A 22781-nucleotide genomic window follows, 5' to 3' on the forward strand; every position below is an offset into this window, starting at 1 on the left:
CAGTTCCATTCTTTCTGTGCCTTCAGACACTAATCCGGAGAAACTCCTTGGTCTCTGATGAGATTTTTTTTTTCCCCCAAATTTAGACTTAAAAACCAGTGTGCAAGGAAAGTGTGAACCCCTAAAAAAAACAGGCTTTAAACTGTGCAGGGACCGTCGCAAAACAAATGTCTGTGACAGATCCACACAAAGTCTGTTTGTGGTGCCTGGAGTTGGGAGACGACCATTACAACGCGGTCTTTACACCGCACTACCATTACGACGCGGTCATCACAACGCAAGTCGTAACAACGACTTGCGCTGGATGGCGCTATATAGTAAGGAATAGTATGATTTACTATTCCAACACCTTCCCTACTGTTACGTGGGCTGGAGTTGGAATAGTAAATCATACTATTCCTAAGTCCAGCGCCTACAGCGCAGGTTGTTGTAACGACTTGCGTTGTGATAACTGCGTTGTAATGGTAGTGCGGTGCAAACACCGCGTCGTAATGACATACATCCCCTGGAGTTGGACCACAACTTCAAGGCCTGTGGCGACTGCCCATATAAACCCAAAGGCACTATGGCAACTCACAGCCCAACTCTGTTGTTCAACACATGAAGACTCCACGCGGTGAGTGGTCGAAGTCAAAAGGAAGGTTCCATTTCCACTCCCACAACCATTCCTGTGGGAGGTCTTTCTCGCGGTGGAAGTCTTCAGGAAAATTGAAGAAGAAGCATAAGTAACCCATGTTTGAAATTACCCCTTCCCACCACCCTTGAACTCCAAGGAGGAAAGTGAAAAATTATGTTTTAACTTAGGTTTTGCAACCTGGCCAGGCTCCCACTGAGCCTACCCTTCAATGAGGCATTTACTGGCATCCTTTGGGGTAGTTTGGAGAAGCCCTGTTCATGGCCACCCCTCAATAGACAGATTGCCCGCCTTCATCTCTCCGCGCCTGACAACCCTGCTGCCTTCCTAACCCAGCATCCCACTCTGGAAACCCTGGTGGTTCAGGCGTCAACCAGCTGGGTCAATCCAAATGCTTTTCCTACCAGTCCTCATGACCATGAGTCTAAGCGAATTGAGACTTTTGGCAAAAGCATTTTCTTCTCCACAAGCTGTGCTCTACAATTGGTCAAGGCCAGCTGCCTCCTTAGCTGTTATTCCCATGCCCTTTGGGATATGGGGGCTCTGGTTTTACCGGCTGTTCCAAATTTGCTTTGGGCATCTCTCACGCAGGCTCTTCAGGATGCTTGCGATGCCATACAACTCGTCATACGTTCAGGACTGGACACAACTGATTGCATAGACGTGCCATGGCACCAGAGTGACCCTCCACCACAATGCCTGGATGAGGTGCACAGGTTTCTCTGGTGGTCACATTCAGGCAACATTAATGGACATGCCTTTTGATGGATCTCACTTTTTTGGAAATAAAGTGGACTCAGCCCTGAAGCATTTTAAAGAGAGCAGAGCCACAGTACGTTTCGTGGGTCTGTCTTCTGCCAAGAGGTAGTTCTATCACTAATTTCAGGCTCTTTGTGGTTACAGGAGAGGTTCCCGCTCTGTCAACTCTTGACCCGAGCTTCAGCTCACCACACATTTTAGCCAGTTCATGGCTGAGGCCATGGTTCCCAGAGATTCCAAGGTCAGCAGGGACAATTGAAAGCTCAGTCCCTGACCCCTCTAGCAACCACAGCTGATAAACCGCTTGAATGTATCTGTGCAGCACACAGCCACCCTGTTGGAGGCAGGATCCAATGTGCCCTCCAGGGTTGGGACCATGGACAAGTGGGTCCTACACATTGTCCATCGGGTCTATACCCTTCCCTTTCTTTCTACCTGCAGTACCTTTCAATGCCTTCATGGTGGCTGTCTTATGACAGCAAGTGTAGGCCTATATCGCCATAGGGGCCATAGAGAGGGTTCTGGCCTAAGAAGCAGAAACTAGGTGTTACACCTGCTGCTTTCTTTGTCTTGGAGAAAGATGGAGGTATTTATCCAGTTTTAGATCTCTTCCCTCTCAATGCCTTCTTGTGGAGGACAAAGTCAAGATGCTACCATTAGCCTAACTTCTGACTGACCTTGCCTTGGAGACTGGATGGTGGAATTGGACCTACAGGAGGCTTCTTTTCACATATTCATCCCGCAGGCCTACAGTCGCTACCTGGATTTCACAGTGGGTCAAGGGCATTTTCAGTTTGCAGTGCCCCCCTTTGAACACAACAGCGACCTTTGTGTGTTCTCGAAAGTGATGGCAGTGGTAGCAGCACATCTACAGAGGTCAGGGTTACCAGTTTTTCCATATCTTGATGACTCTCTACTGAAAGCGGGCTTGGCCTCGGGGGAAACGGGCACTACAACGTGGCTGTTTCCACGCATTACCATAACCACGCATGCATTACAACGCATGTATGGTTACCACGAACAGGCTTACCACGGAGGGTTTTCCCCCCCAAAAAAACTCACCTGTTTCCCGTTGCGATGTTGAAAAATTAATTAAAAAAGAACATTCATGAAAGTAAACTGCATCTAAATGCAGCACGTGCCATCTAGTGGTGAAAATAGATTATTGAATTACAGCTGAATCCAAGCGCAGAATTGGGGCAGGAGGTCGGAGCCTTTACCATGAATATGCCAATATCATGCACGGTTTTACAACGCAAATCGTTGTATAGGTATGCATGGCAAAGGCAATTTTCGTGGTAAAGATTATGCGCGGCAATGGCATTCGCGTTGTAACGCATGCGTAATAGCGTCATACAACCGACCCCGTCAGCTGTGATGTTAAAATTTAGGTCTACATGTTTCAACCATTTTGCGATTGTGGGTTTTCGTCAGGACCAGTGTGGGTGACCTGGGTGGTACACACACGCTAACAGTGGTACGCCCCGTGGAGAGGGACGGGGTGTACCGAACAGGAACCAAGTAGGTTTCCAGTCCGATGAGCAGAAGCCACAAGTGACGTGAGCACAGCTCTTGGAATCCGGACGCCCATGTAGCGGCTTACACCGCTCTCTCAGTTTTTCTTCCAGATTGGGGAGAAGACTATATTTTGCAACGGTCCACAAGTTTGTGGTTCCAAACAATTTTCACGTGATCGTGGGCAGGGCGCACCTTAGCGTGTGCGTACCACCCAGGTCACCCACACTGGTCCTGACGAAAACCCACAATCGCAAAATGGTTGAAACATGTAGACCTAAATTTTAAAATCACATAGCACACGCCGCTATTTTTAAACACTACACGTCTTAGACACCGGAGTCTACCTAATTAGACATAGGTGTCACATCTTTTTTATGGGGGTTCAATCACTCAGGAATAAAGTCTTGTAGTGAGTAGTATTGGCCCCTTTTTAAACCACTTTTCACCTTTAGAACTATTGCACATATAAAAAAGAAAATAAACCCGCTCCACTGTAGTCAGGTGTCGAAGCACACCCTGTTGGCACTCGGCCTTCGGGGTGGGACCCCGATGATGAAGCATGTCACCAACCAGGTTGGTGAGTGAGGGGTCTTCTAAAAGGACATGCTTTGTCCTGCAAAAAGGTTGGGCACACTGTGCTTCACTGAGCCTTAAGCTCTAGGTACAGAGCCTTTCTCTGTTACTCCTCCAGGGGGTACTCCTCCATTTGTTGTTGAACACTTGACTCCATCCCAGACGCTCCTTTCTTCTGAGCTATTCTGTATACAATACGGTTTTGTGCCAACTTGTTTGAGTTGAGAGCGATTTGCTTGACGTTTAAGGCTTTCTTGTCAACCATCAAAGGAAAGCTGGTGCAGGTGCTCGCAGACAACACCACCGCCACATGGTACTGCAAAAAGCAAGGTGGGTTGAGGTCTTGGACAATGTGCAAGGAGGCCTTGCACCTCTGAACGGGGCTAGGCTGCCGAGGGATTTCCCTGGTGGTGAACCACCTAATGGGATCTTTGAATGACACGGTGGACAACCTCAACCACAGGCCTCTCGCAGATATCAAATGGGATACATCTAGAGGTGGCACAGCGGCAAAGGGTTTGATCATCTCCACTGCTGAGAATGCGCAGTCTTAGCATTTCTGCAAACAGGGCAGTCCAAAGCAACTCTTGCTTGAAGACACATTCCATCTACAGCGGAGCTCGGGACTCCAGTATGCCTTCCTGCTACTGCGTTTCCTGGCCTGAATTCTGAAGAAGATTAGGAATGACCAGGCTCAAATCATTCGAGTGGCACCCTATTGGACCAGCTACCCAGAAATCTGGAGCATGAGTGCCTGTCCTCTAAACAAGCTGATACTTCGGGAGGATCGTCTGTTGCAGCAGCAGAGCAGGGTGTTGCACCCGGGCCTGCACACTTTGCATCTCCATGCTCCATGATCAATTGAGGTCTTTCCACCTGCACCCTGATGTGGTTGATGTCATCCTGGTGGCGAGACATCGCTCCACTAAATCTGGGTACACACAAAGTTGAGACAAATTTGTGGATTGATGTGTCATCCGACAAATTGACCTTTTACAGTCAGAGTTCTGCAGAGGTTTACTATTTGTTTTATCCACTGCCCAGTTAGAAGTTTCTGTTCAGGGCAATCTATCGGCCCTTTCAGCCTTCTTACTGTTGCCGGATCAGCGTTTGTTATTTAAGCCACCAAATGTGTTGATGTTTTTGATAGGTTTCTGACACTTGTTTCCACCAAAGTGGCCCACGTTCTTGCTGTTATGCTATGGTAATTGGCATTTGTTAAGCGCATTATCACCTACAGGTCTCTAAGCGCTGCCAGAGAGATCTTACCTAACCAAGAGAGTGGGTTATATCCACGCTTCTGCGAACAGGACAGTTTTTAGTTTTTTCCTGAAAGGAAGGAGATCGTGTTCCTTCCGCAGACTCTCTGGTAAGTTGTTCCAGGTGGACGGGATCAAGGATGAAAATGCGCTGCCGCCTTTTGTGGGCAGGTTAAACCTAGGGCAAGCCAGGAGGCTAGCATCTGTGGACCGTAGTGCCCTATTTATTTATTTATTTTATTTCTTTATTTAAAATTTATAGTGCGCAACAGCTACCCGCAGTGGGTTTCCCGGCGCAAGGGATAGACTAAAGAAGAAAAACTGACATCAATCACGGCTATGAGAAATAATTTTAGAAAAATAGTAGGGTTTTCAGTTTTTTCCGAAAACTGAGCATGTTGGTCTCAGTCTTCATGGCAATGGGCAGAGCATTCCAGAGTTTGGGGCCAAGATGGGAGAAAGATCTTCCACCCATCTTCACTAGTTTAAATCTGGGGATGATATAATCGCAGTTGGCCGATGATCTCAAAGTACGACAGGGCTTGTAGGGTTGGACCAAGCTTTGAAGATATAAAGGGGCAGAACCCTGCTTGATTTTGAAAATATAGCATAAGGCTTTAAATTTAATTCGACTCGAGATCTTAAGCCAGTGGAGATCTCGAAGAGCCTGCGCAGCCGAGGACCTCCTCGGGATATTACAGAGGAGACGGGCTGATGAATTTTGTATGACCTGTAGTTTCCTTACAGTCGCAGCATCTGCACCAAGATAAAGAACATTTCCGTAGTCCAGGCAAGATGTTACTAAAGCCTGGACTACTGTTCTTCTCGTGGCAAAGGGCAACATCCAGAGAATTTTTTGGAGCCATCTTATGGTGGTAAAACAGATGGCCGCCACCTTGGTGGCTTGTTGCCTCATGGACAGTCTGTCATCAATAAGAAAACCCAGGTTACGTACCACCTGGACTGGAAGAGGAGTAGGACCCATGGTGCTGGGCCAATGTTGAGGGCCCCAAAGATCCTTCTGCTTCCCCAAGATGATAATCTCGGTTTTGTCACCGTTAAGCTTGAGGAGATGCCTCTGCATCCACTCAGCCACAAGTGACAGACCAATTTTTAGACCAGACACGTTGCCCTCTTCAGCACTGGAGAGGGAAAAGACGATTTGCGTGTCATCGGCGTACGAAAAAATACTCAGCCCGGCTTCCTCTGCGATGGTAGCGAGAGGTTTGATGTAAATATTAAAAAGCAACGGGCCGAGAATGGACCCCTGAGGGACACCATACGCCGAAGAGCAAATCGTAGATGCAGCTTTCTGAGAAAAAACTTGGAATGTACGCTCACTTAAAAAGGAGGCAAACCAAGCAAGTGCGGGGCCAGCTATTCCAAGGGAGCGGAGAGAGTTTAGTAAGATGGAGTGGGACACGGTATCGAACGCTGCGCTCAGATCCAAAAGGATGAGAGCAGAAGTTTCACCGCGATCGATACCGTGCCGAAGTCTCTCCGTCACCCCTAGTAATGCGGTCTCAGTTGAATAGTGGGCCCGAAAACCGGACTGGGAAGGATGTAAAAAGCCCTGATTTTCAATAAACAGAGTAAGCTGCGTGTTGACATGCCTCTCCAGTATCTTTGAGAAGATAGGCAATAGAGAAATGGGTCTAAAATTGGAGAGGTTAGAAGTATCCGCACCAGCCTTCTTCAGGAGTGGGATCACCATCGCATGCTTTCAGTCTTGTGGCACACGAGACTCACTTAAGGAAGTATTTAGAAGTCTCATGAGAGGGCGCCGGCACTCAAGATCAAGCAACTTTAAAAATTTTGCAGGCACCGGATCACACGGTGAACCAGATCTCACACTGTTCAAGCAGGCAAAAAACGAGTCATCGTCAAACAGGAGCCAATTAGTTATCAATGTCATCGGGGACAAAGAAGCGGTCGTAGTCACACACCCCAGTTGAGACTGAGTTGCTGTGTTGGAAGCACTCATGGAGTTGTTAATTCGCTCAACTTTAGCTATAAAAAATTCCGCAATGGAATTACATTGGGCTTCTTCCAAAACTGGGGGGGTCGGTAAGGTGTCAGCACCTGTCAGTTTTTTGACCACTGCAAAAAGAGTGCGAGGGCAATTCTGAACTTGCGACACTATGGTTGTCGTGTAAGTCGCTCTTGCCTCTTTGCACTTAGAGTGGTATCCCTTCAATGCTTCTTTGTAAACGGTCTTCCGAGAAGCAGAATAGGTGCGCCTCCATTTCCTTTCCAAGACCTTGCAGTGAGTCCTCAGAACCTTTAAATCGGGCGAGAACCATGGGGCCGGACAACGATGGAGTTTGGATAGTCTCGGAGTAGGGGGAAGCACGATATTTACAGCATTCGTGAGCCAAGATGCAACTGCCGAGTTCAGATCTTTAAGGGGGGCGTCGTCGTTCAGGGGACGAGTATCAAGAAGATACTGATTGAACTTTGAAATATCTAGTTTAGCCCATCTATGGACTAGTTCGCCCTTACCCTGTCTATTCAAGATAGGCAATTTGATGTCAGATAGGGCGAAGTGGACTGCAAAATGATCAGTCCAGTCCAAAGGACGAGCACTCTGTGAGCAGTCAAAGGAAAGATTAGAAAGGATTGGATCCAATTGATGCCCCGCAGAGTGAGTAGGACCCGAATTGCGCAACATCAGACTCAACACCTCAAGATCGTTTAAGAAACTCTTACTAATGGCGCAAGAAGTATCATCGAGATGTAAGTTTAAATCGCCAAGAATGGTAAAGTTTGCAGCTTTGAGAAGTAGAGGGGCTATAGAGTTGGTGAGCGCAGATATCCAGGTTTGGGCATTCCCGGGAGGGCGGTATATTAAAAGGCCAGATAGAGTAAATTGAGGGTTAATAGCAAGTTTAAAAAGCGCCGCCTCACATCCAGGAAGAGGAAAAGTTTCGAGTTTGCAGACGTAGCAAGACTTGAAAATTATTGCAATACCCCCTCCTTTACCAGAATCTCGGTCCTGTCTCAGGATAACATAATTATTGGGGACAGCACATGCAATATCCGGTCCAGAGCTGCCATGTAGCCAAGTTTCCGTTAGGAACAAGGCGTCGGGTTGCTCAGTGACTAAAAAATCAAAAATGTTTGATTTATGTTTGGGTAGGGACCGGCAATTAATATTCCAGAACTGGAGAACAGAGTGTTTAACAGGAGGTACCTTAGTCCTTCTTCGACCACGCAAATGGACCGGTTTCATGGCCCTGCAGGTGGACATTTTACCAGTACGGAATTTACAGCCTCCACAGATGAAATTGTAGATCGGTAAGACGCAACATGAGCATGAATCATAGGAGGGAGGGCGTAGAGATCGCAAAAACTCACCCGTATAAGATCTTGTAGGTGCAGCCTGAAGTGCAGAAGTAGACATAACTGTAAAAACCGAGTCCTTATGCCCAGTCAGGCCCGGTCTGGCGCGGACGGGCAGGACTCTGGCACGACTCAGGCTAAGCGAGAGGCGTTCCCGCTGCGCGATCCCGCTGCGCTAGGCAGGGAGCTTTAAATAGGCGTCCCCCGTATGCTTCTGCGCACTAAAGCGCCCTAAAGCGCTTCCTAAAAGATGGCGCCCAGCAAACAGCAACAACACCAACTACCCCACTCCAAGATGTCTGCCGCGATTTGAGCCCACCCCGGGAACCGGACCCGCTCCAATAGCGGTGGTTGACAATTAGGCTGCAGGTAAGAGGGCAGAATTAAAATCAATACAAATGACTAAGGAACAAATAATCATAAGAAACAAGGTCGTTTTAAAATAGCAATTAGCAGCGTGCGCGCGAAGCGCTGAGCAGCAGTATAGATGTCAGTAGGACTGACCCTGGGGCAGCTCGCCTTAAATAGGCGTCCCCCGTATGCTTCTGCGCACTAAAGCGCCCTAAAGCTCTTCCTAAAAGATGGCGCCCAGCAAACAGCAACAACACCAACTACCCCACTCCAAGATGTCTGCCGCGATTTGAGCCCACCCCGGGAACCGGACCCGCTCCAATAGCGGTGGTTGACAATTAGGCTGCAGGTAAGAGGGCAGAATTAAAATCAATACAAATGACTAAGGAACAAATAATCATAAGAAACAAGGTCGTTTTAAAATAGCAATTAGCAGCGTGCGCGCGAAGCGCTGAGCAGCAGTATAGATGTCAGTAGGACTGACCCTGGGGCAGCTCGCCTTAAATAGGCGTCCCCCGTATGCTTCTGCGCACTAAAGCGCCCTAAAGCGCTTCCTAAAAGATGGCGCCCAGCAAACAGCAACAACACCAACTACCCCACTCCAAGATGTCTGCCGCGATTTGAGCCCACCCCGGGAACCGGACCCGCTCCAATAGCGGTGGTTGACAATTAGGCTGCAGGTAAGAGGGCAGAATTAAAATCAATACAAATGACTAAGGAACAAATAATCATAAGAAACAAGGTCGTTTTAAAATAGCAATTAGCAGCGTGCGCGCGAAGCGCTGAGCAGCAGTATAGATGTCAGTACTAGGGATGCATTTGACGAGGCGGTCCTTGATGTAAATAGGAGCTTGGCCATAAAGGGATTTATTACAGAGGCCTTTGAATTTTGCTCTATGTTTAACAGGAAGCCAATACAACTGTTTGAGAAGGGGCGATGCATGTGCATGCCTAGGGGCTTTGAAGATAAGCCTTGCGGCATCATTCAATACAACCTGGAGTCTTGACATAAGATTCTCCGGGAGACTAACGTATAGGGCATTGCCATAGTCGAGGCAAGCTAATATCAAGGCAGAGACTGCAGTTCGTAGTGTGTTAAATGTCAGGATGGGGCCAAGTTTGCGCATTTGTCTCAACAATCCCGTGCATGTACCCACCACAGCCGAGATTTGCTGGGTCATGGTGAGCTTAGCATCAATTTTAATCCCTAGACTTTTGACCACCTTAGCAGGTTCTGGAGGTATACCCAGTTCTTGCGGCCAGAAGAGTTCCTGCCAAGGGTGGGAGTCTAAGGTGACGGCTAATACTTCCGTTTTGTCTGGGTTTATTTTCAGAGAATTAGCAGACATCCAGTTCACCGTGAATTTTAATATATTTTGAAAACGTAGCTGGGCAGGGGATGTATTGTCTATCTGAATAATTATTTGGGTGTCATCAGCGTAGTTATAAATTTGACACTCCAGGTGATTTAAAGCCGTTATCAGTGGCTGGAGATAGACATTAAAGAGAAGTGGAGATAATGCCGACCCCTGAGGTACACCACATGAGAGTGATCCTGGCTCAGATACAATATCATTCAGTTGTATTCTCTGTGACCGCTTTCCAAGAAAGGAAGTCAGCCAGGCCAATGTCGTGCCCTGGACCCCCAGCTCCGAAATCCGTGACATTAGTTGGTCATGATTGAACGTACCAAATGCCGCGGAAAGGTCTAGTACAACCAGGGCACATGGTTTTTTCCTATCGGCCCTAAATCTAAGTTCATCCAGGACCGATAGCATCGCTAGCTCCGTGCTATGGTGTGCCCTGAAACCTGCCTGATTTGGTTGCAGGAGATGGTTATTGTCAATGTGGTCAGTCAGTGATTTTAGAACATGTTGCCCAAGAACTTTGGCCAAGAATGGAAGTTGCGAAATTGGCCTGACATTTTTCAGATCTTTTATGCTAGCCCCACGTTTTTTAAGAGTGGAATAACGCGTGCTTCCTTGAAATTGGAAGGCACCTGCCCTATTGCCAGGGATCGATTAAGGAGTGCGAGTACCGCATTTTTGATGCTTACAAATGCTAGCTTAAAAACTTTGGGCGGGCAGGGATCCATTGAGGACCCTCACTTCACTCTCCCAATGAGGTGCTCCAGGGAGTCGAGCGTTAAGGCAGGGAAAGCAGTAAGTGGTTCAGCGAGGGAGATGGACAGTACAGGGCGACTGACGCTGGAATCTGGGGATCACGGTTCGATCCCCGGCTCCGGCGGCAGGTTAGCCCAGCACCATGCGACTCTGGGCAATAGCTTGCTTAATCTTCCCGACGGCCCCCAGCGCCTAGAGACCCTAACGGGTGATTGTGCGCTATACAAATGTGGATTATTATTATTATTATTAGCACAGGTGATAAAGTACATGGAAACTGAGGGATGGATTGAATGTCCATCAATAGATTTTTATCTTTTTCCAGAAAAAAAGACTGAAAAATATTACAGTGTTCTAGGTGGAAGGTCGTTTTTTGTTCTTTGACTTGCCTTAAGTCTTTAAGGGTACTAAAAATCACTTTCTGTTTATTGTCAGCGGTCGTGATTCTTGCCTCGTAGAATTCTGATTTGCGTGATAAAATTGCCCTTTTATAGGTTGCAAAAGCCCTACCATAATCTTGGTGGGCGCAAGGGTCATAGGTTTTCCGCCAGGCTCTCTCACTGTGGCGAAGGGTCTGTTTCAAGGTTCTTAGGTGGTCATTGAACCAAGGGGCCCACTTGCCTTTATCCGAAGTTCTGACCCTACGTGTCGGGCTGCTTTGTCAATGGCAAGCTGTAGCCTTTCTAACAGGGTACTACTTTCATCATCGATGCTTCCCCGCTTAGGTAAAACCGGGGTCGATGTCTGTAGAGCCATAGTTAGGTCAGCGGGGCACATCTTGTTCCAGCTCCGTATCCTTTTCCAATCAAAGAGTGGATTAGTAATTTGCTTAAAAAAGGGAAATTGGCCACTGAGTAGGAAGTGATCCGACCAGGGGCATGGGCTAGTAGATATCGGGCTAGCAAAGGGACGGGTGGACCAGACCAAATCCAGGGTGTGTCCTTTGTTGTGAGTGGGCCCTTGGACTAGCTGAGTAAACTCTAAGGCAATTAATGCCTCCTCCAACTGAATAACTGAAACAGCTCCCTCTTGACCTATAAATACTTTTATCATGGGAGTTACCTCTCAAACACAGGGCATACACCAACAATGTCTACGCAAAATGTGATTTTTTTCTCATTTTATTTCATTTTTCTATAAAAAAGCATTTTTTTCCTTTATATCATATTTTTCAGATACAACAATTATAAAAAATATTATTCAAAGACACTCCAAGGGGAATTTTTTTCAACACAGTGGAGCTATAAATGTGTGTCCTTAGTTATTCAAATTCATATAAAACACAGAATCAATTAAATGTGCACAACCAGGTAAAGAGCCACACACACAACACATGCATACTTCCTAAACATCCATCCCATCACAAAAACAACCAAAAAGTATCCTAAAGCATTCACTCTGTTGTGCAGTTGGTGACCAAAGTCATTAGATTTGAAAGGAAGGAGAATGGTCGACGTGTGTCGTAATCCAGTAGGAGCACTTCCACATGTACCCAGGTTTTTGAGAAAGGTACTTACTCATAGGCCTTTTATTTTTTGCCATTGGACCTTAGGACCATTTTTTGTATAAAAATGTCTTTTCTTTTGTGGTTACTGGGTATCACACCTTGTCCTGAGGGTTATATGGTTTCACTTAATGGTGTAAGGCTGTGTGAATTTCTGCGTGTGTGTGTTGGTCCATGCTGTTGTCTCAAATGTAAATGAGAATACACTATGTATTATAGGGCATATTTGCAAATTATTCCTTTTTGTGCATATCTTTCCAGATTCGCATCCCAGGTTTAGAGATCCTATACCGCACTGTCTCTCACTGGTCCTGATGAAGGTGGTCCTGACTACTGTTTTTCCACCGAAACGCGTCGACCATTCTCCTTCCTTTCAAATCTAATGACTTTGGTCACCAACTGGACAACAGATTGAACGCTATAGGATACTTTTTGGTTGTTTTTGTGATGGGATGGATGTTTAGGAAGTATGCATGTGTTGTGTGTGTGGCTCTTTACCTGGTTGTGCACATTTAATTGATTCTGTGTTTTATATGAATTTGAATAACTAAGGACACATATTTATAGCTCCACTGTGTTGAAAAAAATTCCCCTTGGAGTTTCTTTGAATAATGTATATATTTTTATAATTGTTGTATCTGAAAAATATGATATGAAGGAAAAAAATGCTTATTTATAGAAAAATGAAATAAAATGAGAAAAAATTCACATTTTGCGTAGACATTGTTGGTGTATGCCCTGTGTTTGAGAGGTAACTCCCATGATAAAAGTTTTTATAGGTCAAGAGGGAGCTGTTTCAGTTGTCTTGGTATTTCTTCTCCCCTCTACTCCCTGACCTGAAATTAACTTCCAGAGGGGGTCCCCTTTTTGTACTATTTCCTCCAACTGCATGGCCTGGCTTTCTTTGGGAGTTAAGTCCCAATGTAAATTAAAATCTGCCAGCACCACCACACATTGGTACCGGGATCGAATGCCATTAACTAGTTCAGTAAACCTTTCGATGAACCTAGGTGGAGTACGTGGAGGGCGGTAGACTACCAGAATAACTAAGCACACTGATTGGAAGTGGAATTTGGCCCCAAGAACCTCTGCCCCTTCAATATATTCCGCACAGATGGATTCTACTTTTAGTTGACGTTTATATAGTAGCGCCACACCGCCCCCTCTGGAGCCACCTGATCGATTATGACAAAGAGCTGCATAATTGGGGGGGAGGGCTGCAACTAAATCCGGTGTTGATGAATCGTCTAACCAGGTTTCTGTAATGCCTAAGATATCAAAGGAGGCATCTTGAAGTAACGAAAAAACTTCAAGGTTGTGTTTTGATAGAGAACGTGTGTTCAGGGTGGCAATCTTGAGTTCAAGGGGGCTTTCATTTTGAGTTTGTTCCAGGGTTGGTGTTTTTTGGGAGCGGCGGTCTAGGTGAGGTCTGAGGAGTCCAAAGGACCTTAGTTTAATAGCTACAGTGTTGTTGAGATGGGTTGAACCTTTATTAAGCTGGCGTAAGTCGTCCATGGTGTACGATGGCTCATGGCCCTTGGTCCCGTCTGGGCACGGACGGGCGCAGGCGGCCTTGCCTTAGCGCGCCTTCGGCGCCCCCTCAGCACGCCCGCTGCGCACTTGTTCCAGTGTGATTATAAGCGTGACGCTGCTCCCCCACAACACTCAGCCCTGCTGTGCAGCGGCTGCCTCTCCTGATACACTAGACCGTGCCCCATCAACGGAAGTGCTCAAAGCGGAAGTGTGGCAAGGTAATGCAAGTGATCTTGTGCTTTTAAAAGGATTCAAACCAATTTTAAACGAAATTCAATAATTTTTAAAAACAGCGTTGATCCCAGCGTTTTTCCTAGCACAGCGCAGCAGCGTGCTCGTAGTACCACCTCAAGTCTCGGTGGACCTCTCTGCTTTGCACCCCTCTTGAGCTACTGCACAGTTGTCCGTTGAGACTTCCAACCTTGAAGACAGTCTTTCTCATTGCCATACTATCGGTTTGGCATGTGAGTGAACTTCAAGCTCTCCATGTAAAAAAAAAAAAAAAGAAAAATGTAAATCCAGTATTTGTAAAGTGCACAGCTACCGGAGGCATCCCGGCGCTGGGGGCCCTCAGGAAGATTAAGCGAGATATTACCCAGAGTCACATGGTGCTGGGCTAACCTGCCGCCGGGGATCGAACCGTGAGCCCCAGCGTCCGGTGTCAGTCGCCCTGGCCGCAGCACCACACCTCTTCCCTTCTTACACCACCTTCTTCTCTAATAATTTGGTTTTGAGGCACTGAGATCCCTTTCTACTACATCAGTCAGGGTATCACACTGACGGCATTCTGTACTCCACCACATCCCTCTAAGGAGGAGCAGAGACTCCATTGTGTGGACCTGAAAGAGCAATACGTTTCTATATCGATCATACCAAAGAGCACTGAGAGTACAATCAGCTCTTTGTAAGTTTTTTCCATAGCAAAGAAGGGTAAGACAATGCAAAAATAGAGCATCTCCCAATGGATTGTTCTCTGCATAAAGATCTGCTACTTACCCGCTGTCAGGAAGCCACGTGGGCTTTGGTATACGTGTTCACGAGCAATACTGCCTCGACAGTCTGGTCCATACAGAGGGGAATTTTACCTATTTGGTCCTAAAGGACTTTTTGGTTTGAGCCAGCTCACATACCCACCATTTTGAGAGGTACTGCTTTGGTATCTGTTCACAAGGTGAAGAATCTGCAGTTAGTATCCATCAAAGAACAAATTACTTACATCTGGTAACAATCGTTTCTGGTGAATACTTCATCTAACCACTGATACCTCATGGACCCTCTGCATTCCTTTTCATCTAGAATGATCCCAAAGTAGATATCTGAACGCTAGTCATACAAATTTGACGATGCGGGTGTCTGAGGGCACAGACAGCCAAGACAAGAACTGATGTCAGCACGCGCGGGTTTTGCTTATACACGGCTCTGTCCATCACTTCCAGACTAGAGCGACATTATCTTGGATCTGCACAACACCACCCACCAGCGCACAAAGGCACCATGAAAAGTTTCTGAATACTGTTGTATGCCTGGGTGGAGTATTCACAAGGCGAGGAATCTGCGGTTAGATAGAGTATCCACCAGAAAGATAGTTACCGAAGGTTAGTAACTTGGTCTTCAGGGTTCCATTTGAAGCACATTATCACCTGTGCATGCACCCGCAGTGAGCAAAGGGACATGGGGAGTTTGCATGCTTCCGAACTGCTGAAATTGTCTTAAAACCTTCACTAGCCTTTAGTATTGAGCCTTTCGCCTGCAGTCATGGAAGCTGTTCTGTTCCTCTATACACTAGAGAAGCGCTAAAGAAGGACTTCACCTTCTCGTGTGTCTCCCGGTCTAAGCCTCTTCTTGGCTCTGCATTCCCTTCAGAGGCACAGTGTGACAGAAGCGGCGGGGTCCCCATACTCAGAAGTATCTAGGCCATAGCCTGCTTATGTCATGTTGGGGGGCATTTCACTTATCGTCTCCTAAGAGTTTATCCTGTGTAACTTTCAGCCTAGGCTCTCCAGACAGGAAACATCCTTTACGACGCAACTTTTACCACACAGTGCCTTTACAACGCAGGTTTTTCAAAGCAAGTCATTACAACGAATTGCGCTGGAGGGCGCTGTAGGATAGGGAATAGTTTAATTTACTATCCAACACCTTCCCTACTATCCACGGGGACTGGAGTTGGAATAGTAAATTAAACTATTCACTATCCAGCACCCCCCAACGCAAGTCGTTGTAACGACTTGCGTTGAAAAACCTGCGTTGTAAAGGCATGCGTAGTAAAAGCATGCATTGTAACAACGTACATCCCTCCAGACTTTCTAGATAGTGCAGAGCACAGTTTTGAAAACTGAGAGCAGTGACATCCAAAAGTCAGATACATCCCTTTGACAACCTGTTAAAGATCCCATAGGAAGTGCAGTTTGAAAGGGGCACATCCATTACGACGCGGTGTTTACACCGCGCTACCATTACAACGCAGGTATGACAACGCAAGTCGTTACAACAACTTGCGCTGGATGGCGCTAGAGACTAAGGAATAGTAGGTTTACTATTCCAACACCTTCCCTACTGTTGCATAGGCTGGAGTTAGAATAGTAAATCGTACTATTCCTAAGGCCAGCACCTACAGCGCAAGTTGTTGTAACGACTTGCGTTGTCATACCTGCGTTGTAATGGTAGCGCGGTGTAAACACTGCGTCGTATTGACATACATCCGCGCTGACTGCTTACAGAACTGCAGCTGGAATTGTTTCACTGGTAGTGTAGTCAAAATCACGGCACTGCACTTGACCATGAGCTGGATGTAGGTGGACAGTTTTGGGGTCACAGAAAAAGGCACTTTACTTGAGGATTCTACACTGGTGGAGAATTGCATCTGCAAACATCATAAACTCTCCTTCACGCTCCTGCTCTGCTCTTCTTTCAGACTGATGATTCTGAGCAACTCCCTGTATCGTGACCGAGATAAGCATGTGGAAGGAATTAAGGTCTCCATGCGTAACTACCGCCAGACCCTGGAGGGGACGCTGGGGATGCTGCGCGACTCCAACTCGGAGTTCATTAAAAGTTTCAGGTAAGGTGGTATTATGTTTTCTGCATTTGTTCCCAGAACACAGGCTTTCTAGACCTCCTGGCACTGAGGACTTTTTCAGAAAGCCAGTTGGCCTGCAGCCACCTCACAACCCACTGAGCACTATCTGACGGAGATGCTTTTTTTGGAACAATCAATCCTGCGAGCTATCACAGCGATGATTAGTCGAGCTCAAACCCCCTTTCATTATGGAAATTTCACACAGTAGGATATCAAGGATATATTTTAAAGATTGATTTTTTTAAACCAAAATCCTATTCGCCTGTATACAATATGAATAATAATCATTATCAACACAAACAAAATAGTAGCGACAAAATTTACCAAAAGTGTAAATAGCAAATAATAGTGTGGCATAAATATTTCCAACCACACCCTCCAAAGAAAGGGCCTAATTCAAGTTTAAAAGATGGTTCACTGCCGGAATACCTAGTCTGCACCATGTTACCAATGTTCGGTGCAATAGCAGGCTGGTAAGCCCATCGAGCCAAGGCTAAATGGGCCTCCGAGTAGCCTTCGATGAAGTAGGCAATATACAGGTAGATGCATCAAGCATTTTTGCGAGCGCAAACGGTGCGAATCGCAAAATTCGGCCGTTTGCGCCCGCAAAAATGGCATTTGAGATGCATCAAGGGTTCATGCACTCGCAATTTAAGAATTCGCAAATAATTGCGAGTTTTCAAATTGCGATTGCATTTAAGGAATCGCAATTTGCGATTCCTTAAATGCAATGCATGAACCATTCCACGAGTGTGAATTCGCAATCTGGGGCCGCTATTTACCGCGAAGTCAAACTACGTGGTAAATAGCAAAAACTTAGAAATATGCACTTTAGTGCATTTTTCTAAGTTGTATATTACACACACACATGTCCTTGGGACATGTGTGTGCGCAACACCAGTGAACATTACCATTTCAGGGGTGCAACAGGGTGTCCTTTGGACACCCTGGCATCCTTGAAATTGCGGCACATTTGCAATTCGCTAATTGCTAATCGCAAATAAGGAATGACTTCCCATTCATTCCTATGGGCCTTTAGGCCTTTTAGGGAAAGCCTTTCCTTATTTGCGATTTGCAATTAGCGAATCGCAAATAAGGATCGCAAATAAGGAATCAGTAGGAATCGCAAATAACATTGCGATTCCTACATGCATCCCGTTTTGCGAGTCTTTAATAGCGAATCCTTAATATTCGCTATTAAGGACTCGCAAAACATAACTTTGATGCATCTGGCCCATAGTTCTGTACGGCCTCTATCTAAAGTCTCTAGTACGAAGTTCCTCTCTAATTCGTCACACCCTGTTCTTAGTTTCTAAAACAATTCTGAACATTGTTGAGCCTTTCATAAAGAATTAGCAGAAAAAGCCTTTGCCCCCTTTTACTTACTTATATTGTGGCGAACTCTGCTCTTTGTTTGAAAATATAAAGTGACCTTATCAGCTTCCAAGAAGCCTGGTTCAGTCTTAAAACAAGAACAGAAGATTATATTAATCTGAAATAATCTGAAAATATTCAAGCAGATTTGATTAACACGTTGGAATGTGTAATGGCATGAATAAATGTACTTTCTATATTTCAATAATTAGCATATATAATTAAAAAATTAGGAAGGCCCAAGAGTAAAAAACTTGTAATTATTGGAGTGCTTTGGAATTTGTGTGGACAAATGGCAGGATGTTCCTCACTCCTGATATGTCCAGGAGCCAGCGTCTTTGCCGTTCAGTATCTGAGGCCTGCAGCAACTAACATGGCTTGGGACACTGCCTCCTTCCTCCACATTAAGGGCCTCATTAGGATGGCGGTTTTTCCGCATCCTCCGGGCCGGCGGAAGTGTCCGCCGGCCTGGAGGATGCGGAAAAACCGCGGCGGAGACTCCAAAGACCCACCGCCAAATTAGGATGGCTGGTGGGTCTGGAATTCCGTCCGCCGCTTTTCCGCCGCGGTCGGCTTCCGACCGCGGCGGAAAAGCTATAACATGGCAGGCGGTGTCTATGAGACACCGTCCGCCATATTATGATGTTTGTGTAAATATGCTTTTCCACGGCGGCTTTTCCGCCATGGAAAAGCATACGGACATTCACTTTGGGGGCCCGTTGCGGGCCCCCTGGGTAAATGGGGGGTGGGGGGTGCACATGGGGGGTACCTATGGTACCCCCCTGCATTTGCGTACACAAAGCAGCAGGCACCGCGCGGTGCCTGCCGCTTTGTGCATGTAAATGCAACACATGCATTTTTAACATTGCGGCGGGTGCAGCTTGAAGCTGCACCCGCCGCAATGTTAAAAATAGAGGATGTGACCGCCACCCTGGCGGTCACATCCTAATTGCCATGGAGGGACCGCCGCTGCCCATGCGGACGGTCCCTCCTACTCAGGGGTGGCGGACGGACGCAAGTCCGTCCGCCATCCTAATCGGCCCCTAAGTATGGCCGCCAGTTGACTGCACCTGATGTGAGATAGGATCCAGCCCAACAGTACTGGCTTGTGTTCTGTAAAGCCATGGGCAACATCTGCTGACATCTCTTGGGATTTTCTGTGGTTTGCCAAGTGTTTTGTGGAACCCTACTAAGGGCAATCAGATAAATTTACCCCTTTTTTTTACATTTGGTCTTGTCCCATTTCAAAGCACACACAACATTGCCTTCAGACACAGGGACATATACAGATATGTCCCAAAGGACACATCTTGGATAAGAGGGGGAAGCTATTAAACCATAGGTCTCCTATTTTCACAGCTGATTGTTGAGCCTAATGGATTCTTGTGGTATGGATTTCAACTTCTTCCTTTCCTTTCAGACTCTTTGCAGAAGGGGGCAACTTTTCTCCAGACGAGGTTGAGAGATTCCGCAAAGATCTGGAGCAGGCAGCGAGCCGCATTGACTGCTCGGAAGGATTCATCATGGTTGACCTAGAGGGAGTTGAGTCGAAATGTATTGAGCAGGTGAGCAGATGTATTCTTAGGGCGCGGAGGGTAACACGGACTATCTCTGCTGCCACCACAGTGACCCAATCAGGAAGCAACAATGGAGCTCCAGGGTAGAGGTGAATATTGTGCCTCTGAGAACGGGGCGCGAAAATCAAATAACCTAGGTGACCGCTAGGGAGGGATATGTGAAGAAGTCTACATAACCCATGGTTGACAGTTATTCTAGACCAATGGCCTTAATTTTTGTAGCCGTGTTGAGCGTATAAGTATACATGCCTGGTTGGGATGATGCAATTTTTTTATGATATTCCTAAATCCGATGTGGCTGTATGAGTATCTGTAAAGCATTGCATTTTCCAGCTGTGAATCTTCCCTAGATTCCTGGTGCCACTGGTTAATTTTAGCATCTGAATATCTTGGAGAAAGCACTCTGGAAGATTGCAGTTAGTAACAGTGGAACAGGATGAATAAGTCAGAGATTCCAGCCGGGGAATCTCTTGTAGATTCACAGGGGATTTACACACTGCCCCCCATGCACCAGGAAGGCACCTCAGTCCAATGGATACTTTACCACAGCACATCTATGAAAGTCAACATTCTGGAGGCCCACAGTTAGAGGACCGTAAGTTCATCATTCATTTCTGGTGGTTCTTGTAATGATATTTAGCATTCCAATTCAAGCCGCTGTTTGTTATGAGACTGAGAATTCTGAGACAATTTGTAATGTAGCTACAAGATCCTGATGTAGAACAGTAGGAAAAGCTTTTCAGTTATTATTATTATTTAGAATTTATATCGCACGACGAATCATCCCCACAGGTTTTTCTCGGCGCTTTTGGCTGCACAGTGCTGCAGGCTAGGACATAGTTGTGGATTTAGAACAGCCGGGTTTTTAACTTCTTCTTGAACTGCCCCAAACTTGTGCAGGCGCGGAGCTCATCTGGCAGATGATTCCAATGGAGTGGAGCTAGATATGAGAATGCGCGCCCTCCCATTTTGGCTTTCCTGATTTTACAGGGACGGAGCAGATTACGATTGCTGTATATCAATAAGTGGGCCGGTATATAGGGAATTAACTTCTTCCTTAGATAGACCGGGCCAATCCTCTGCAGTGCTTTAAACACCGACGTCAGGAGTTTAAACACTGCTCTCTTCCTCATGGGCAACCAGTGAAGTTGTTGCACGAGAGGTCGGAGTGGGTACGTACTGGTTTGTTGATGACCAGTCGTGCTGCTGTATTTTGCACTACCTATAGCCTAGATGCAAGGTCCTCCCTGATTCCTACTAATAATGAGTTCCAGCATCTGCATGATGCCAAAGCAGGTGCCTGATACTGACTTCACATGTTCCTTCATCGAGAGCTTGTTATCAAACAGGATACCCAAGTTCCGTGCCTGGGTGGTTTGATTGGGTGCCTCCCCCAATTCCTCCGGCCACCAGTCCGGCAACCATAATTCCGTCACCTTTCCAAACAGAAGGATCTCCGTCTTATTGGAATTCAACTGCAGAAAATTCTCACTCATCCAAGAGGCAATTTTCAGCATGCAGGATTTAAACTTTGCTCTGGATTCCGCTGGGTTCGTCTCTATGGGGGTTATCACCTGCGTGTATTGTATTGTATTTGCATTTATATAGCGGTTACTACCCCTGACGAGGCGTCGAAGTGCTTTTTCGGCAAGTAGCACGCTACTCCGGGACCCATAGAGGATTAGTGTTGAATTAGTATAGTGAAACATGCAAGTACATTTTAAATGGTGGATAGATTAGTCAGTTATTTGGATTTGGAATGATAGCAGAAGGATAGAGGAGGAAAAAGGTTTGTATTTATATAGCGCTCGTTACCCCTGATGGGGTGTTAAAGCATGCTATTCCGGAAGCCCATAAAGGATTAGTAGTGAATTAGTATGGTGAAATATGAAGTAATTTCAGTGGTGGATATTAGTCAGTTATTTGGAGTGAGAAGGATAGCGGAGGGATAAAAGGGAAAGATGTTGAATAATGTGGGTCTTAAGATGGAGCCCTGCGGGACCCCTCTTGTCTACTACTGTGGTCTGCGAGACGAATGTGTCTAATTGAACACATTATGTTCTATTGTTAAGAAAGCTCTGCAGCCACGTCCAGGCCAAACCTTCAACACCAATCTCCCGCAACCTGTCCAACAGGACACGATGGGAGATGGTGTCAAAGGCCGCCGATAGATCAAGGAGCACCAGCAAGGTCGGTGTCCCTCTATCCAGTGACATCCTGATGGTATCCATGACCTCGACCAATGCCGCCTCCGTGCTATGGGCTGCATGGAAACCTGATTGCGAGGGGTCCAATAAACAATAAGGCTCCAGGTATCCCGTAAGTTGTTTGTTTACCAAAGTCTCCATGACCTTCGAATTGCAAGGGAGGAGGGAGATAGGTCTATAGTTTTGCAGCTCTGCCGGGTCTGCCAGTGCCGCCTTCAGCAGAGGTTTTATATGCGCTTTTTTCCATTTCCTCAGAAATTCAGCTGTAGACAAGTAAATGTTGCAATCCTCGGCTAGGGATGGAGCTAAAATTGGGACAAGTTCAGCCATTATGAAAGGCACCGCCGGATCTAAGGGGGCACCTAATTTCGACCGTGCCAACACCGCTTCCACTTGTTCTGTGGTGATAGCAGGGAAAGCGCGAGCATAGGTAGTGTGGGATCTCTCTCCGGAGGGGCTAGCCCCATCGGTGCTGCTCCTGTGCCAAGGAGCTGTAGATCTTGTCTACCTTGTCCCTAAAATGATTTGCTATGTCATCACACAGCGTTTGTGTCAGGGGAATAGAGGGGCTGATGGCTTTAGGGTTTGTGAACTCTGAGTATTAAAAAGCTCCTTCGAAGAGTTCTTTGCCTCCCGTATTCGTGAGCCTAGGTGGTCTCTTCTTGCTAGGTTGCAGTTTGTTAGATATGCCTTGTGAGCTACTGAAAAGGCCAGTTTGCCCTCTGGCCGCTTGGTTTTCCTCCATTTTCTTTCTCTGCCTCTACATCGGGTCTTTTACTTCTTCAAGACTTTCCGAATACCAAGGGGCTGAAGCCGCCCTTTCCTGCGTTCGTAGTACCCTGAGTGGCGCGATGATATTTAGCGTGTATTCAATCGAGGCCTCCCATTTTCCTAAGGCATTATCACTTCCCTCTCCTATCCCAAAGGAGGAGGGTATAAAAGCCAGAC

The 22781-nt window shown here is 46.5% G+C and overlaps 1 protein-coding gene across 3 annotated transcripts in view; it reads left to right on the plus strand.

The window, feature by feature from the left end:
- Positions 1 to 22781, plus strand: part of CCDC180 (coiled-coil domain containing 180) — a 492398-nt gene that overhangs the window by 262231 nt on the left and 207386 nt on the right. For all 3 annotated transcript variants that reach the window (XM_078646144.1, XM_078646142.1, XM_078646143.1), the window contains exons 21-22: positions 16511 to 16657; positions 19470 to 19614. In XM_078646144.1, coding sequence (XP_078502270.1) covers positions 16511 to 16657; positions 19470 to 19614 — 292 coding nt within the window. The remainder of the gene's footprint in view (positions 1 to 16510; positions 16658 to 19469; positions 19615 to 22781) is intronic.

Source organism: Lissotriton helveticus, chromosome 5_1 (assembly GCF_964261635.1).
Source record: "Lissotriton helveticus chromosome 5_1, aLisHel1.1, whole genome shotgun sequence".
Lineage (NCBI taxonomy): Eukaryota > Metazoa > Chordata > Amphibia > Caudata > Salamandridae > Lissotriton > Lissotriton helveticus.